This window comes from Camellia sinensis, chromosome 9 (assembly GCF_055761805.1).
Source record: "Camellia sinensis isolate YWXY chromosome 9, ASM5576180v1, whole genome shotgun sequence".
In the NCBI taxonomy this organism is placed as follows: domain Eukaryota; kingdom Viridiplantae; phylum Streptophyta; class Magnoliopsida; order Ericales; family Theaceae; genus Camellia; species Camellia sinensis.
Window position 1 is genome coordinate 76,584,844 of NC_138969.1, and position 17,352 is coordinate 76,602,195.

Consider the following 17,352-nt stretch of genomic DNA (forward strand, 5'->3'; position numbering starts at 1 on the left):
GTGTCTCACCCTATTTTTTGCAACAAGTGGGAATTCAATAGGTTGGGTTTTTATAAGGTATGTGGAACCTCTAGAATCAATGAAACAGTATGATTGGCCGGAAGCAATCACATCAACATTGATTCATTCTATCATGGCATTGCAAAAACTCCAGAAAAAGTTACGGGGTGTGTCATTGCATTGCTGGTAAGTATAATATCCATTCAAATTTGCAGTTATCATACTTACAAATTTGTGCGTTTACAAAATTTTATTTACTTTCATTTTCATCACAGTATTGGCTATGTGAACATGCAACTATCATTGACTCGGAAGACAGTAACACAACTGACTTCCCAAGATGTGCCAAGTGGAACTTGCAAACCTTGACAAAACAGCTGCAGAAGACACCAGTCCACTCTCTTGCACCTCGACAGGTTAGATTCCTATTGCTACTGAAATCTCAGTGAAATTCCAAAATTTCTCTGACCACTGCTTTGTTTCCCTCCTTGTGCATTGATTGATTAAGATCAATTTTCTCTAAACTATCAATTTATGTTTTCTTCTTTGCTTACCACTGGTCTATTTCTGCCATTGTAATCAATTTTCTCTGCCATCCAAATTTCTCTGACCACAATTGTAACACATTAACTTATATGCCCTGATTGATTTTCTCTAATATCTGAATTATGTTGGTTGTTTCATAATTTTGTCTGGCCCATCTAATGTTATCTCCTTGTGTGTAATTTTCTCTGCCCATAACTTATGTGCCTTGCATCTTTGATAAACACTGTTTATTTCTACCCTTCTAATGAATTTTCACTGGAATTCATATTTCTCTGACACAATTATAGTAAAACATTAACTTATATGCCTTGATTGATTTTCTCTGATATCTAAATTATGTTGCTTGTTTCATAATTTTCTCTGCCTCATAAAATTAACTCCATGTCTCTAATTTTGTCTGGCCCATACAATTTTCTCTGAAGTTTGTTTCCCATTAGTATCATTTAGATGAATTTTATTTTCCTTATTTGAATTTTTTCTCTCAGTGAATTTTGTAACATTTCTGTAATAAAAGAGTCTCCTGTTACAGATTGATAACAAGCAGCTAGTCAAAAACCCATCAGAGGAGTTCTGTCTTGGCAAAAAGACGAAGAAAGAATTAAAAAAGGCAATTGTCAAATTCAAGGAGACATTACATGATCCATCTGAAGATGGAGGGAATGAACAAGCAGAAGAAAACACAGAAGAATACGAAGCCAGCAGTGGACAAGAACATAAAGCAAGCAGCACAGAAGAAGAAACCAGCGAAGAAAGTGAAGAAATAGAACCAGAAGACAAAGAACAAAATGAACAGAAAGAAGAAGACAGTGAACAAGAAGATGAAGAAAAAGATGAACAGCAAGAAGAAAACAAGGATGAAAGTGATGAAGAAGAAAATAATGAGCCGATGGACCAACAACATGATGGCATTTGTGGCTCAACAATGCATCAGCCTGAAGAATTTGAGGAATCAAAGGATGCCCAAATTGCTGATCTACGTCAAAGACTGAAGGCACTTTCTCAATCTAAAAAAGAAGAGGACAGAAATTGGATTGAATTACTTGCTGAAAAGGATATTTCAATAAGAATCCTGACATCACATAACTCAAAACTTCAAGAAAAAGAAAGCACAATCCGAATAAAACTAAGGATGTTGGAGGTTGAAAAAGCAGACGATACAAAAACAATTCAACAGTTGAGGTGTTCAAATTCGGAGCTTGAAACTGAAAATGCTAAATTGCATGAACAAGTTCAAGAACTATCCGTCCAACTAGCAACACAACCATACCGAACACCAACACAACTTCAATCACAAGGTCAGTGAAAATCTTGAGCCACAAAAAGTTATGTCCTTGTGTCAACATAACTCAGAGAAATTTCTATTTATTATAATTTTCTCTGTCATTGGTAATTTTCTCTGGAAGTTATATCTCTCTGAACACATTAGTTATATTTCTACTGCTCATTTAATTTCTCTGTATATTTTCTTATTCCATTTTTGGGGCTTGTTTGATTTTCACTGTGTATAGTTGGAATGCAAGTGGAACAACAACCAACAACCCAACAAGAACAAATGGCACACAAAGGACAACCGAAACAAAAGACAAAACTCTATGGTAACTGCAAAATATTGAATTAAATAAATTTACATATTGAAATATCATCTGTTGCTTCAGAGAAATTTCACTTTTCCTAATATTTTCACTGTCTACAGTCAAAAAAGATTCGACGTCAATGATAAAAAATTTAAAGGCAAAAGAAAGGAAGGAAAAGCAGCATGATCCAGAATTCCAATATCCCAAAGTTGCGAAAGTGACTAGAGCTTCAAAACAAGCTGCAAAGCAAGTTGAGCAAAGCACGAAGGACAAAGAAGTGCTTGATGCTGATGCGTACGTCTTGCCTCAACCTATAAACATCAGAAAATTTTGGGTCTTTCCACAAACTCTTCCAATTTCAAGATTGATAAAAGATCATATAAAAGACATCTTGCAGCACATATCAAATGTGTCTAGGCTTGAGTAAGTACAACAAACAAAACATAACATAACAAATAACAAATTACAAACTTATGTTGCATTAACAACAATTCAATCCCTTCTTTGTCATCTTGTAGAGCTTTAATTTGGACAAGTGAGTTGAATCTCATTACCTTTGAAGACATTGGAAACCTAATAAAGCAAAAAGAAATTGCCAACAATGTAAGTCTTTCCCTTTCATCAAAATTTCTCTACAATGTTCCATCAGCCTTTATAAAACAATATTACAATTATAAATCATATTTTTCAGGTCATTGATGGCTATGAAGAGATCCTTTTGGCTGACCAAATGAGAGAGAGACAACAACCAACCTCATTTTTTTTCACATCCATGTGCTTAGTATGTTACTACTATTTTATTTGATTTTCTCTGGAATTTACTTACTACTTTCTCTTTTTAATATACTTCTTGAAGCCAGTTGTGTCACTAGTCATAACAAAACCATTTTTTGATTTTCTCTGAACACAGAATTTCATCAAGATGACAGAAAATCAAACTTTTCGAGTGTCCTTATTTGACAAGCATATTGAAACAGCATGGAGGAACTACAGGTTCCTCCATTTCCCAATAAATACTGGAGGTAATGAGAAGTCCACACATGGAAATCACTGGACCTTGCTTGTCCTAGACAAACAAGACAATTTGTGGAGGTTCTACAACTCACTGAGGCCAAGGAGGGATGATGCAGAAGACAAATATGTCAAAGATGCAAAATAATTGGTAACGAGTGCAAATTTCTCTGATCCATCATCATCTTTATGTGATGATAATTTTCATAGAATCCCATTGACTTGTCCGTAAATTTCTCTGTTATTTAAAAATTATTTTTTTGCAGCAAGATTACGTGGAGAATTTTTTGAAAGCTTGCCTTGAAAGAGACGCTCAATCACAACCCTCTTTCAAATTAATAAACTCACAAAACACAAGTTACGACTTTGAGTATGTCAACAATGCTCCACAACAAGAAAGCGATTCGTAAGTTTCATACATCTATAAATAAGATAATTTGATTTGCATGTTTCTTAAAACTAACCATACCTATAATTTGTATGCAGTCTGGATTGTGGCCTCTTTGTCTGCTATATAATGAAACAATATAGCAAGCATGAACCTATCAGCTCCAAATTGTCCACACAAGAGATAAGGTTGATGAGGGCAGAACTCATAGAGAGATTTGTGACCGAAGTTGGCCGGTCATGGACTGAACCAATTGAAATACCTCCAGAAGAACCACAAATGTAATAGTGAAACTAGTGAAAGGAAGACAATGTACATATCCACACAGAGAAAATTGTCTCACATATATGTATATATCCTTTCTTGCTGATACATTGAAGGAATGATGATCCTTGACATATATGTATATATCCTTTCTTGACTAATCTAAATTTCATTTTTTTTTTATTTCGACTAATGTAAATTTCATACCTATCGATGGTTAAATATATATATATATTTTTTTTATTGTCATTCACAGAGAAAATTGTCTGCCAGAGAAAATTGTCTGCAGAAATTTCTCTGGTATGAACTACCAGAAATTCACAGAGAAATTTAACTTGTATCGTCCCAAGGGGATGCCTATATGATCATGTAATCTGTAATACTTTGTGTTGGTACAAAACAATCATCAAACTCAACAAAACACAAAGCACACAGTAATTTTATCTGCCACTAGAAAATTTCATTGCATGAATTTCAAATTTCAAAACACGATGCTCAGATAGTTTTCTCTGATGGTGGAAAATTTCTCTAGATGAATTTCACAGAAAATGGAATTTCTGAGTTATGAATTTCTCTGGGTTAAATTTATCTGAGTTGAAGTGAGTCCAGAGAAATTCTTCCCTGGTCCAGAGAAATTCTCAACTCAGAGAAATTCCAAAAGAGATTAATTTTGTTTCTTGGTTGTACAATAATTTTTTGTATGCTCTGTCTGGTGTGCACATTTCTTGAAATGACTGATATGAAGCTACCAAAAATTTACAGATAAATTTAACTCATATCTCGCCAAAGAAGGTGCCTATATGATCATTCAATCTCTAATGCACTGTGTTAGTACAAAACAATTATCAAATTCAAAAAACACAATCCACACAGTACTTTCGTCTGCCATTGTCAAATTTATGTGGATGAATATGAAGCTTCAAAACATAACACACAGAATTTTCTCTACCATAGGAAAATTTCTCTAAATGAATTTGACAGGTATTACAAACCCACTGCCTATAGTATATATCAACAAACACATTTTAACTGATATTGGAAAATTTCTCTGGATGAATTTGATTGATATTATTATATACACTGTCTAAAAAATACATTTCACAAAACAAAATACACAAAGTAATCATCAAATGTATTATTCAATCAATAAAATGTATAATCCTCAACTATTTAACAAAGGTTCCTTGCATGTCCTCTTATTATGGTGACCAATGCTCTCACAACGACTACACTTAATCACCCTTTTAAACTCTCCAGTAGAAGCAATTCTGTTCTTCTTCGGCCTCCCAGCAGGTCTCTTGCTCAATGGAGGTAAAATCATAGCATCTTCAATGCTACACACAGGTTTTTCAATAGTTGGAACTGGGCCAATCGAAAACGAGTATGCTTGACGATACATATCAGCATGAAAAAATGGTTCAGCAAATGAATTCAAATTCTTTCCACTCCTAAAAATTGCAGCAACAGCATGTTGACATGGATACCCATTTATTTCCCATTTTCGACATGAACAAGTTCTCAACCCAAGATCAACCATAACCAAAGGAAAACAATGCACTTCAAAGACATTATCAAATGATAAACTCACATTCCATGTCCTCCCATCCAAAAAAGACTTCTCCAACACATTATCCATACGAGGACACAAAATTTTATTCCATTTACTAGAGAGCAGCCTCCTATCAGACCTCATATTCATGATTTGTAACCATATCATGTCCACCAAATTTGTTATTAGCAAGTGCCGAGCTTCTCGTATCCATGAATTGAATGACTCAGCAACATTTGATTACATCTCACCATAACGTTTCCCCGCAAAATATGCATCACTCCAATTTTCATATGGTAAACTTCTCAAGAAAACACTCACAATGTCTCCTCCCTCAATTTTTAATTCATTTAACTTGAAATGAAATGATGTCTTTATTGGAGCATATGCACATTCTGAAAACTTGGACACAATCGTCTCCCTAACCAAATTTGTGTTTCCACATGACAACTTATCCCTCAAATTTCTCTTTAGATGTTCCAGACAAAATCCATGAAAGCAGTTAGGGAAAAACCTAGCAATTCTCTCCACAATTCCACAATGTCGATCTGATATGAAACTTATCACCCTTTTTTATCCTAATACTCCACATAAATGTTCAAGAAACCAACACCAATTGTCTTTATTCTCATCATCAACAACAGCAAAAGCTACAAGAAAAAAACCTACAAAACAAATAGGAACAAGCATATTAGATATACACATGCAGAGAAAAATAGAACAATAAACAACCAGAGAAGTTTGACACTGCCAAGATCTAGAGAAAATTCACTTAGTGCCCAACTCCAGAGAAAATTCACACATTGGCAACATCCAGAGAAAATTGACTTAGTGACCAGCTACAGAGAAAATTCACACAATCATAATATACAGAGAAAATTCACTTAGTGACCACCTACAGATACAATTCACACAATGACAACATCTAGAGAAAATTCAAACACTGACCAAAATCCAGTGAAAATTCTCACAGTGGCCACAACAATAGAAAATCCACACAGTGGCCAAAACCAGAGAAAATTCACATTCACCCAATTCCTACATGTATAGAAAATTCGCATACTTAGATAAAATTAGATATATTTACAATTACCTTCATTCCCATCTTTCCCTGTTGCAGCAAGCATAACTCCTTTGTATCGTCCTTTCAAAAATGTTCCATCAAGAAAAAGCAATGACCGACAATATTTGAAACCAGCAATGCATGCATGAAAAGCCACAAACACTCTTTTGAAGCGCTTGTTATCTTCAAAATCTAACTCAAAACGACTACCTGGATTGTTCTTCAATGCCTCATCAAAATACCATCGTAATTGATCAAATGACAAACAAGAATCCCCATATGTACTACATTTTGCTTTTTCAACACCCAACTAACCACAGTTATAATTGATTGAGACCCCATACTTGTCTTTCATTTCTTTCACAACATCCACTGGACGAGTTAAAGGTTTTGCACTTACCTCTTCAAGTATCAGCCCAGAAACTAAACTGGAAGTCATCCTCGAATGTTTACTCGTACGAACCGCCACACCACACGTATGTTCATTGTTCAAAGTCCTTATGTAGAAGAACCCATTTCTTTTTTCAACAGAAGCATGTACATGCCACATACATCCCCTTGATTCCTTATATGCACATTCTGTCGTAACCCTCAGCTTGTCATTTTTAACATACGTAAACTGAAAACCAACCTCAATAGCATACTTGCATAAAAAAGTACGGAACTCAACCACACCACCCTCAAACTTTTTTCCAACACTCGTAATATTATTCCGCCAACTAGCCGACAATAACACCTTTTCTTGGTGAGAACAAAACTTAGAGAGTGAATTCCTTTCAACATCCACCAGCCTATCACACTCACCATCCACAACATCTACCCAATTAGACCCCACTTCATCCTCTTCATCATAAGTACTACATCTACTAACTGAAACATCAACTATATCAACACCGCGTGCACAAACAACCCTCAACATATTCACAAAATCAATATTATTTCGAACCATACAATTCGGATGGCCCAAAATAGAATATGAAATACACATAGTCTCAGGTTTCAAATTCTCCCATATTTTACACAAAATGCCAACCAATTCCTCAAAATTCAATTCGCATGAAACATTAATGACAATAGTATCATTCCCATATTTGTACAGCAACAACACTGCACTGTCCATTGAAACTGAAACAAAAAACAACAAAAATAATTTGTTTAACATAGAAACACTTCACAAGAACAACATAAAAAGTCCAGAGAAATTTCTAAAAATTATAATTTTCTCTGAACTTAAAATAAAAGTCCAAATACATCTACAAACTGATATTCACCTTCAAGATGATAAAAAACAAAATCACAGAAACTTAATGAATCACAGAGAAATTTACTGCTAACTATTAAACACAATTATAGAAAAGAAATCACATAGAATATCTTTTATGAAATTATAGGCTTACAATTTTCTCTGAACTACAAATACAAGTCCAGAGAAATTTATGAACTTACATTCACTTTCTCATATTCTATCTGCATTAGAAACTTCTAATAATATGCCCATATGCACTTATAATTTCCACTGGACTACACAAATAAAAGTGCAGAAAATGAAATTTCTCTGGTTTGAAAAAACATAGAACAAAACTTATCATTGATCAGCATGTTGATAAAAAACAGAGCACCAAAAATGAACTCTAAACATCAAAATCACCTACACTGTCAACACTATTTGAAATTGATCAAAAAACAAAGAATGAAAAATTAATTCCAAAAATAAAAATCAACTCTATCAAGCTGACCTCTCTCTAAACAAAAATTCAAAACAAAAATCAAAATCCATGTGGAATCTAAATCGAAAACAAACCTAATTCAACTCCACTCAAAAACCTACGCGATCAACACACTGTCAACACTCTTTGAAATTGATTAAAAAACAAATAATAAAAAATTAATTCCAAAAATAAAAATCAACTCTATCAAGCTGGCCTCTCTCTAAACAAAAATTCAAAACAAAAATCAAAATGCATGTGGTATCTCCATCGAAAACAAACCTGATTCAACTTCACTGAAAATCTACGCGATCAACACACTGTAACACCACTGAAATCTCTGACGAAATCTCCAACGAAATCTACACGATCGTAGCAATCTTTCTCGTCAACTCCACTGAAATCTCCGACGAAATCTCCACCCTGAACTCTCCACTGAAATCTCCGACGAAAACTCCGACAAAATCTCCACTTCAAATTCGGTTTCTAAAATCTATCAGTTAAGTCAACAATATAATATTCAAACAAATTTATGTTATAAAGGAAGGGTAATTTAGGTACTTTATAACCTAAAATAAATTTGAGGGACCTTAGCCATCAAAACATATTATAAAGGACCTCTCCTCCTATCAAAAGTAGAGGAGGGACCTTAGGCCAATTTTCCCTTAAAATAATTACTTAAAATTTAAAAAATATTCACTAAAAATAAAAAAAAATACGAAAAATAAAAAACTCAAATTTTTAGAAAACAAAATTCAAAAAACTGAAACCAAACACATTGATAAGGATTTTTTTATCTAAAATTCTCTATTAGCTCTAAAACATTAACCTAAATTTTTAATTTTTAGTAAATCAGACAATATCTGTAATTTTGAAAATTAAAAATCTTAAAATAAAATGTCAAAAATAAAATTTAGCCATCTAGTTTGAAAGTTAAAAACATTTAAAGGAAATTCCAAACATAACTGTAGTCTAATATATTTTCAAATTTTAAAAAAATTTACTTCAAAAAAATAAAAAAATGGAAAGGCATAATTTTATGTTTTCCTATTCTATATTTGAGTAATTCTCTCCTTTTAAAACCCAAAATTATGGGATAGTTTTCATAATTTTGAATTTTAAAATTTATTTCTTGACAGGTTAACCAATTAGATTTTTTTTTTCAATTTTTTGAATCATAAAATTAGAAAAATTAGTTTGAGAGATTATAGTGCTCAAAAATTAGTTTGAGGAGATTTTATTTATTTATTTGTTTAATAAGGATATTATGTAAGACACATTAATAATTATTATTTTTTAAAATTAAAAAATTGACTTTAGGCAATGATCAATTTGAATTGATCTTTTTTTATCTTATTTTATTTTAGGTAAAGATGTTAGAAGATTTTGAAGAAATTTTTTATGTTTAATTTTTTAATTCAAAAATTATATGAACATATTTGAATTGATCTTTTTTATTTATTTATTTTAGGGAAGAAAGGATTTTAGGTAAACATTTTATAGGATGGGCAAATAAATATTTAATTCATGTTTTTAAATTGGAAGTTCAACAAACTGTGATTATGTAGTTGATTTTTTGGAAAATACGAATTTTAGACAATGATATTGGGAGATGGGTCTGAAAATATTATATTTATTTGTTTGTTTAATTCGAAAATTATGTGAGACAAATGAATAGTTATTATTTTTTTAAATTGGAAAATTGATTTTAGGCAATGATAAATGGAGATGGGTTTGAAGAGATTTTATTTATTTAATTTAGAAATGATTATAGTGTAATTCTAATGAAAATGATTAAAGTTTAATTGATTCTAAATTATTTTTCATATATATTTTAGACAAATTTTATGTTATTATTTAATTTAAAATATTAAATTTTAATTATTTATCAGTACCCGTGCATGACACGGATATTATGCTAGTGGTATATATATATGTGTGTGTGTATTGTTTTGAATCAAGCCACATAATAATAGAATACTGACTAATAATTATATAACTATTAAAATGGAAATAAAACTGAAAATTATATTGAATAATTTTGTAATAAAACTTTATAACCGTTGAGATAAAAATTTGATATTGTATTACTTGCAACAATAAATGTCTTACACTATGCGAAGGAACAAAACCGAACTCTATACACCAGTCCCGATTTAAAGCACTAAATTGAAAGTTCTAAAGGCACTACTAATGAGGTGGCAGTGTAAAGAAAAATAAAAAATAAAAAAAACAAAAGTTAAACTACCACATCAATGGTGGAGTCCACATGATGCCACGTCATTAGTGGTGTTAAATTAGTGATATGAAACATTTTTCCTCCACACACTATGCGACGGAAAGAATAATGTTTGGGACCCCTTTTTGGGGGTCACCCCCTCACCCCCCCTTGCCACGTGGCAGGGGGTGATTGGTGGAGCAGGAAAAAAAAGAAAAAAAAAAGAAAAGGTAACCAATGAGAGAGAGAGGGGGTCAAAGGGGGTGGGGGAAAAAGGGGGGATGAATCATTACTCGCGACGGAAATATAGCATGGTCAAAATTATCTTTGGTTTAGTATAAGTTACACCTGGTGTGAATTTTTTTATGTACTTTCCAAGTTAAACGTTCACAACTCAGATAGAGTTGGGATTCATATAAATACATTTATAATCATTATTACAGCTTGTTAAGTGATATAATATTTTCTATCATTTGTCCAATTAGTAATGCTACATGTACAAAAAATATGTGCACATAATACATACAAACTCTCGGATGAAGGTGGGACCTACACATGTGGGACGACACAGGGAGGGTGCTGCCATAGCACCATGTTGTAATGCCCCCCCGATTGAGGTTCATTTCAATTTGATTTTGATGATTTGAATTGTTCAAATTATAGGTTTTGTGGAGTATATTATTCATACAATGTTAATCGGACTTGCATAGTCCCATTATTGGACCATAATTGTTTTTAAAAAATAAAAATATAAAATATGTTAACAATTTATTTTTTTTAAACGTAAATGTAATTTTTTTTACGGGTTATAGAAGTCTCATTGCCTTGATTTTTTTTAATTTTTTATGGATGAACTACTCGAACTCTATAATATAAACAGTCGGATTATCAAAATAGATTCAGAAAATGCCTCCATAGACTCACAACATGGTGTTGTGCCTATAAAGACACAATACCATCCTCAGATTCCATGTGAGACCCACCTTCATGTGCAAGCTTCTATGTATTCTATATATAGATTTTCTATGTGAAAAGTATTTCTCTTTTGTAAATTCGTGTTTGCCTAATATTGATATATTCTTAATTAGCATTTAATGCTAGCATTTAATTATTATTATTTTTTTTTTTTGCTAATCAGCTCAAATGAGGGGCAGTTATACCAACCAATTAATGGGTCATTGCATTAAATCAAATTCATTAACGAATGGCAGTGATACCAACAAATTCATTACTTTCGTTCCAAAAATGTGAACTTGATTGATATTATGCGTTCACAGTGATTAGAAAAACCATCACCCAAATGCATTATAAATAGGGTGTGTTCCTCAAAATTGTAGTGCCAAGAAACATTTCAAAGCCAAGTCTTGTTCTTAAAGCTTTGAAAAAAGAAAAGATATGGTGATGAAGAAGACGATGGGTGGGTCAGTGTGTGCAGTCGAGGTGGTGGTGATAATTTTGGCATTGATTGCAAGCTCTGTGACTGTGAATGCAACAATTACGTGTCAAGATGCGTTAATGAAAATACTTCCATGCGAAGAATACCTGTTGGGCAGCGGCGACATCACTGTGCCGTGCTGTCAGGGAGCTCAAAACTTGAACCAGATGGCTAATACTACAGCAGATCGCCAGGCTGTTTGTGCGTGTTTTAAGCGAGTTGGACCCCCTTTAGGGGTTAACGTTGATAGAGCTAAACAACTTCCCAATCTTTGCAAAATTGATCTTCGCGGAATAACCATTGACTTTACTATTGATTGCAGTACAATTTCGTAGGTAACACATCTTACTCACTCGATGTCTCTGTCACTAAACTACTATGGTTTCAACAAATTCATAACGGCATCAACACAGTGATATCCATACCATAGCAGCTTACTTTTTATCCTATATAACCTTTTTTTTTTTTGGTCAATTTGAATTTGAATACATTTACACATGTCAATTGGAACTCTCAAAAGGGCTAATATTGTGTAGATGTTTGTTTGTCCTCATGAGTTGTGAAAGATGTGTTGAAACATTACTTTTTGTCTCATATGACCCTTTTTTTTTTTTTTTTTTGTCAATTTGAATTTGAATATATTTTTATATATCACTAGATGTTTGTTTGTCCTCATGAGTCATGAAAGAAGTGCTCAAAGATTTACACAATATTAGTTCTTTTATGCTTCGTTCCTTTTCTCATATTACTTATTGTGGAAAGATCCCTAAATTTTGTTTTATGCTAATGATATATTTCCTTTTATTTATTTTCCTGTTCCGATGCAGAGCTTAATGAATGGATATTTCAAATTTGAGAGGAAGGATGCATATGACGAAGACAAACCTTCGCCACCGACAACAAAGATATTGCTCAGTTGTTATGTTTTAATTGAAGGCAATTTAAAATTTCTATGTATGGACAATTATAATATGAATAAATTGTCATCTTTTCTGGAGATTTCCTTCCTTTTCCCTTGCAACATTTCACCTATGCATATCCACACCAAATCGTTCATGTAAATGAAAAATAAAAAATAAAAAATAAAACCCTTTTCCGATGAAGACTAAAGATATTGTGGTACCCTTGTCAGGACCAGCCTTGGCCTGAGGTCTGTGCCTTAGGCACCAAAAAAGTGGCCTAAATTTAGTAAAGTGTTATAGGTCCAATTTTTTTGTTGTTGTTGTTGTTGTTGTTGTTTTAGGACCAATTTAAAGGGTCTCAAAATATTCTATTGGACCCATATTTATTTATAAGTGTGATTTAACCCATATTTATATGTAAGTCTAGTTTGGCCCATATTTCTTAAAATGAAAATATATACAAAAAAATGTTTGGGCCCAAGAACAATAGATACAATACATCTGTTGCTTGCTCTCTCTCTCTCTCTCTCACGAAGTGATGAAGGAAAGCATACATACCAAGCAAGCATAAAGGAGGGTAGCAGAGAGCACCGATCAAGTCGGTGACTCACCCTCTCTCTCTCATACACTCCTCCGGCGACTCACTCTCTCTCACTCACTATCAGATTTTATTAAATAAAGTTGCCCTAATTTTTTTTCTGCATTCTTTTTTTATCAGTTAGTGGAATAATAAATTTGCCCTAATTTTTTTTTTACCTTCTTCATTTATTAGATTTTAGTGGAATAAATAATTTTGTCCTAATTTTTTTACCTAGGTCTTTATTAGTTTTAATTGAATAATTTTTTCCTAATTTTTTTACCCTAATTTTTTTTAATTAAATTTTTTTTTATTATAATTTCTTTGCTATCAGATATGAGATAATCAGCGGATTTTGATTTGTGGATTGAAGTGCGATTATAGTCATGTTTCCTAGAAAGTATAGCTCTGAAAATGAAAAGAGAAAGAAAAAGATGAAAGTGGAGCAATTAATTTAATCTCAATCGGAAGCACTTGATAAATATTTTGGTACCAAGAAACAAGTAGATATTTCGAGTTCAAATGACAATGATGATGAAGATTTGGTAATCGAAGAACCTACTCAATGTGTGAATAATTGTATGTGCAAGTAAACTTAAATAAAAAATTTGTTGATCCTTATCATTTTATGTAGGAGTGTACAAATAGCTTGCAGCACGTGGGCAACCCGAAGCTCGCCTGCGGCCCGGGGTGGGCCCGGGCCCGAGCCCAGCCCGAGACCCTAGACCAGGGCCTGGGCCATCATTTTTGAATCCCGACTCGGCTCGTGGGCCCAGCCCATCGACCCATTTAAAAGCCCACTCAAGGCCCGGCCCGCCCGATGCCTAATGTTTTTTTTTTGTGAAAAATAATAAAATTTTGGTAGAAAAAATAAAAAGGCAAAAAAATTTGTTCAAGCCCGCCTCAAACCCGGGCCCAGGCCCACCGGCCCGTCCCTCTAAAGCCCGAATACCCCCTAAGCCTGGGCCTAATTTTTGGGCCTGTGGGCAGGCCCGACCGGAATTTTGGCGGGAGCCCGCGAGGCTCGACATGGGCTAGGTCGGGCCAAATTTACACCCCTAATTTTATGCATAATTTTTTTATTAAAAATATATATTAGAGGGGGCCTATTTTCATAGTTCGCCTTAGGTCTCACAAATCTCAAGGCCGGCCCGAACCCTTGTGTAGAGGAAAAACTTGCCCATAGATTAGTTGATACAATATACTTTCCATGTCGAATTTGAAAAATTTTGGTTCGGATGCACAGACTGGAATGCTTGTAGTTTGGATACACATCGATTTATTAAGGGCACTTACCAATAAGTCCCATACACAAAGTTCAAAATTCATCTAATCCCAAAACAAAATACTTGTACCAATTAGTCCTACATATTTTTAATTGTTGCCAATTTTTTTTTTTTTTATCACTATAAAAATGCTGCTACATCCAAAGACTTCCGTCAAACTCACCGAAGACTCACCAGAATATTCAATATCACCAGAAAGCCGTCGGAGTATCACTGGAAGTTCGCCGGAGTATTTTGAACGTCATCGAAAAATGTCAAGAACATCATCGGAGAGTCACCGGAATATTTAGAATATTACCAGAAAAAAAGAATAAATGGAGAAATTATAGTTAAAAAACATAATAACAACAAACAACTAAGCAAATAATCTGTAATATTAATCAAACTGAAAAGTAAGTTTTGAAACTATAAAATGTTACAGTTTCAGGCATTACTCTATTAAGTTGGAAAACATGTTATGAAACTGCAAAATTTTACAGTTCTAAAGAATGTTATGAAATTACAAAATTTTGCAGTTTTAAAGCATGATTCATTTTAACACCAAAAAAGATGAAACTGTAAAATTTTACAGTTTTCACCGCCTATAACTAAAACTTAAAAACAACTTATTCAGAACTTGAAATTTTTCTTCATTAAAATAGAAAAATAGACATGTATAACAAAGAAAATGTAGAAGAATTAAGAAATCAAATGAAAGAATAGATATAGAAAGAACATTATACTTTGGCAGCTATTTTTGGTTTAAATCTAATTGGATCTCATGTAGATCTGAGTAGATCTGCATCAGTTTTGAGTAGATCTATTCATTTTCTTCGCCGTCGGTGAGGATGAAGTAACGAGTTGATGTCGGTGGTTGGTGATTGCCGATGAACCGCAATCAATAGTGGTCGTCGGTCACTAGTGACTGTATATTAGAAAGAGAAAGAGAAAGAAATGTGTGATCACTGGTCGTTAGACATGACAAAGAGAAGGAGATAAAAATACTAGAAAAAAAAGAGAGGAAAACGTAAAGAATGAGATAAAACACACACAGAGAGATAGAGAGAGGAAAAGTGTAAGACTTTTGGGTCTATTCAAAAAGTTATTGGATTAAATAGTGTACACATATTTCAAACAGGACCTGCGAGTAATTTTTCCATTTATTAATCAGATACATATCATTGGACCAAACTTGATTTCGAAGGAAATATTGTTTAGCTTTTAAACTAAAACTATATTTGACAGCATTAACTTTCCACAAGCTCAACAAGCTTGCAAGCATCAAGCTCTTTAAGTATGAAGAAGTTTTCCCTCTACACAAGTGAACCACGTTTACTTCAAATGTTTTGAATGCATTATTATTATTTAATCTCTGTAACCAAATTGGTGTTGATATGCCCATGGGTGCAAATATTGCAAGTAGCAATGGCAACGGGGCGGGGCAGGGCCAGGGATCACACTCCCCGTCCCCGATCCCCGATGGTCAAATTTCCCCCAGCCCCGATCCCCAACGGGGAAGCTATCACCGTCCCCACCCCCGCCCCCTAACGGGGATCGGGTTTCCCCGACCCCGAACATTCCCTGGCCAAAAATAAAAAATAAAAAAAACTTTCAGAAAATACATCAACATCATCATCATCTGAAACAAATGTAGTAAAATTAAGAAAATTTGTGTATAATTAACCAATGCAAAAATTGTGTATAATGATCTGAAATTTGTGTGTAAATCATCTGAAACAAATGAGACAGATCTGAAACAGAAATTTGTGTATAATGAGACAGATCTGAGACAGATCTGAACCAGATCTGAAAAAAAAAAAAAAAAAAATCTGATGGGCGGTGCGAGACGCGGTGGTGGTGAGAGAGGGAGTAGATGACGACAGATCTCAGATCTGGTTTGGTGATTGACGAACGACGAAAGAGATCGGTGACTGACGAACGCGAGAGTGAAGCGGCGATGCGAGCTATACGGCGACTCCGGCGTCTTGGACAGTGGCGGTGGCGCCGCTAAAGAGGAGGAGATGTGCGTCTTGGACAGTGACCGTGACTGAGTAGAAAGTGAGTGTGTGTGTGAGCAGAGCAACACAGGAAGTGATATAAGTCTAATACATTGGTTTAGTATATTATAAATATAATATACGGACCGATTTGGTTTATTATTATTATTATTATTATATATAAAGGGTATAAAAGTAATTTCACTTCGGGGAAATTCGGGGACGGGGATCGGGCCGGGCCGGGGATTAAACACTGATCACCGTCCCCGACTCGTGACAGATCGGGGATTGATTTTCAAATACCGTCTTCTCCCCGTCGGGGGTATTTTTCGGGAAAAAACCGCTCAAATCGGGGTCGGGGTCGGGATCGGGGATCCCCGTCGGGTCGGTTTCAAATTTCCATCCCTAATTGCAAGGGAAAATGTAAGAAGGGAATCTCTCCAATGGGAAATTCTATGTTGTGTACTCCTTGACTGGTGCATATTATGACCAGTCATGGAAAGTCATTCACTTTTAACGACATGCTTTGTACGCCATTAAAAACTATTTAACGGCAAATTTTGTGTGTCATTATTTTTTCTACGACATGCTATAGTACATCGTTAAAAACTATTTAACGGCAGATTTTGTGCTTCGTTGATACTTTTTCTACAACTACTTCTGCACGCCGTTAATTGGTGAGACAAATAACGACGCTGATTGCGCGCTGTAAAATATATAATACGACTTATTATGCCTGTCGTAGAATATGCAGTTTTTTTTTTTTTTTAATTCAGCGGGTTTCATTTGACCAATTTTGTACAATCTAACAAATATTACAAACAAGCATCACAAAGCATCAATCAACCACCAAAATA

General features: G+C 34.0%; 1 protein-coding gene and 1 long non-coding RNA gene across 2 annotated transcripts; both read left to right on the forward strand.

Moving 5' to 3' along the window:
* Nucleotides 1–2,828: 2,828 nt before the first annotated feature.
* LOC145799126 (uncharacterized) lies at nucleotides 2,829–3,953 on the forward strand. The gene is made up of 4 exons (XR_014341144.1): nucleotides 2,829–2,901; nucleotides 3,031–3,282; nucleotides 3,398–3,537; nucleotides 3,618–3,953. It is a non-coding gene; the product is annotated as an uncharacterized LOC145799126 (long non-coding RNA).
* A 7,761-nt stretch (nucleotides 3,954–11,714) lies between these two features.
* On the forward strand, nucleotides 11,715–12,089 carry LOC114288123 (non-specific lipid-transfer protein 1). The gene has a single exon (XM_028231605.2). It carries the CDS (start codon nucleotides 11,715–11,717, stop codon nucleotides 12,087–12,089), a length of 375 nt encoding a protein of 124 aa, XP_028087406.1.
* Nucleotides 12,090–17,352: the final 5,263 nt, after the last annotated feature.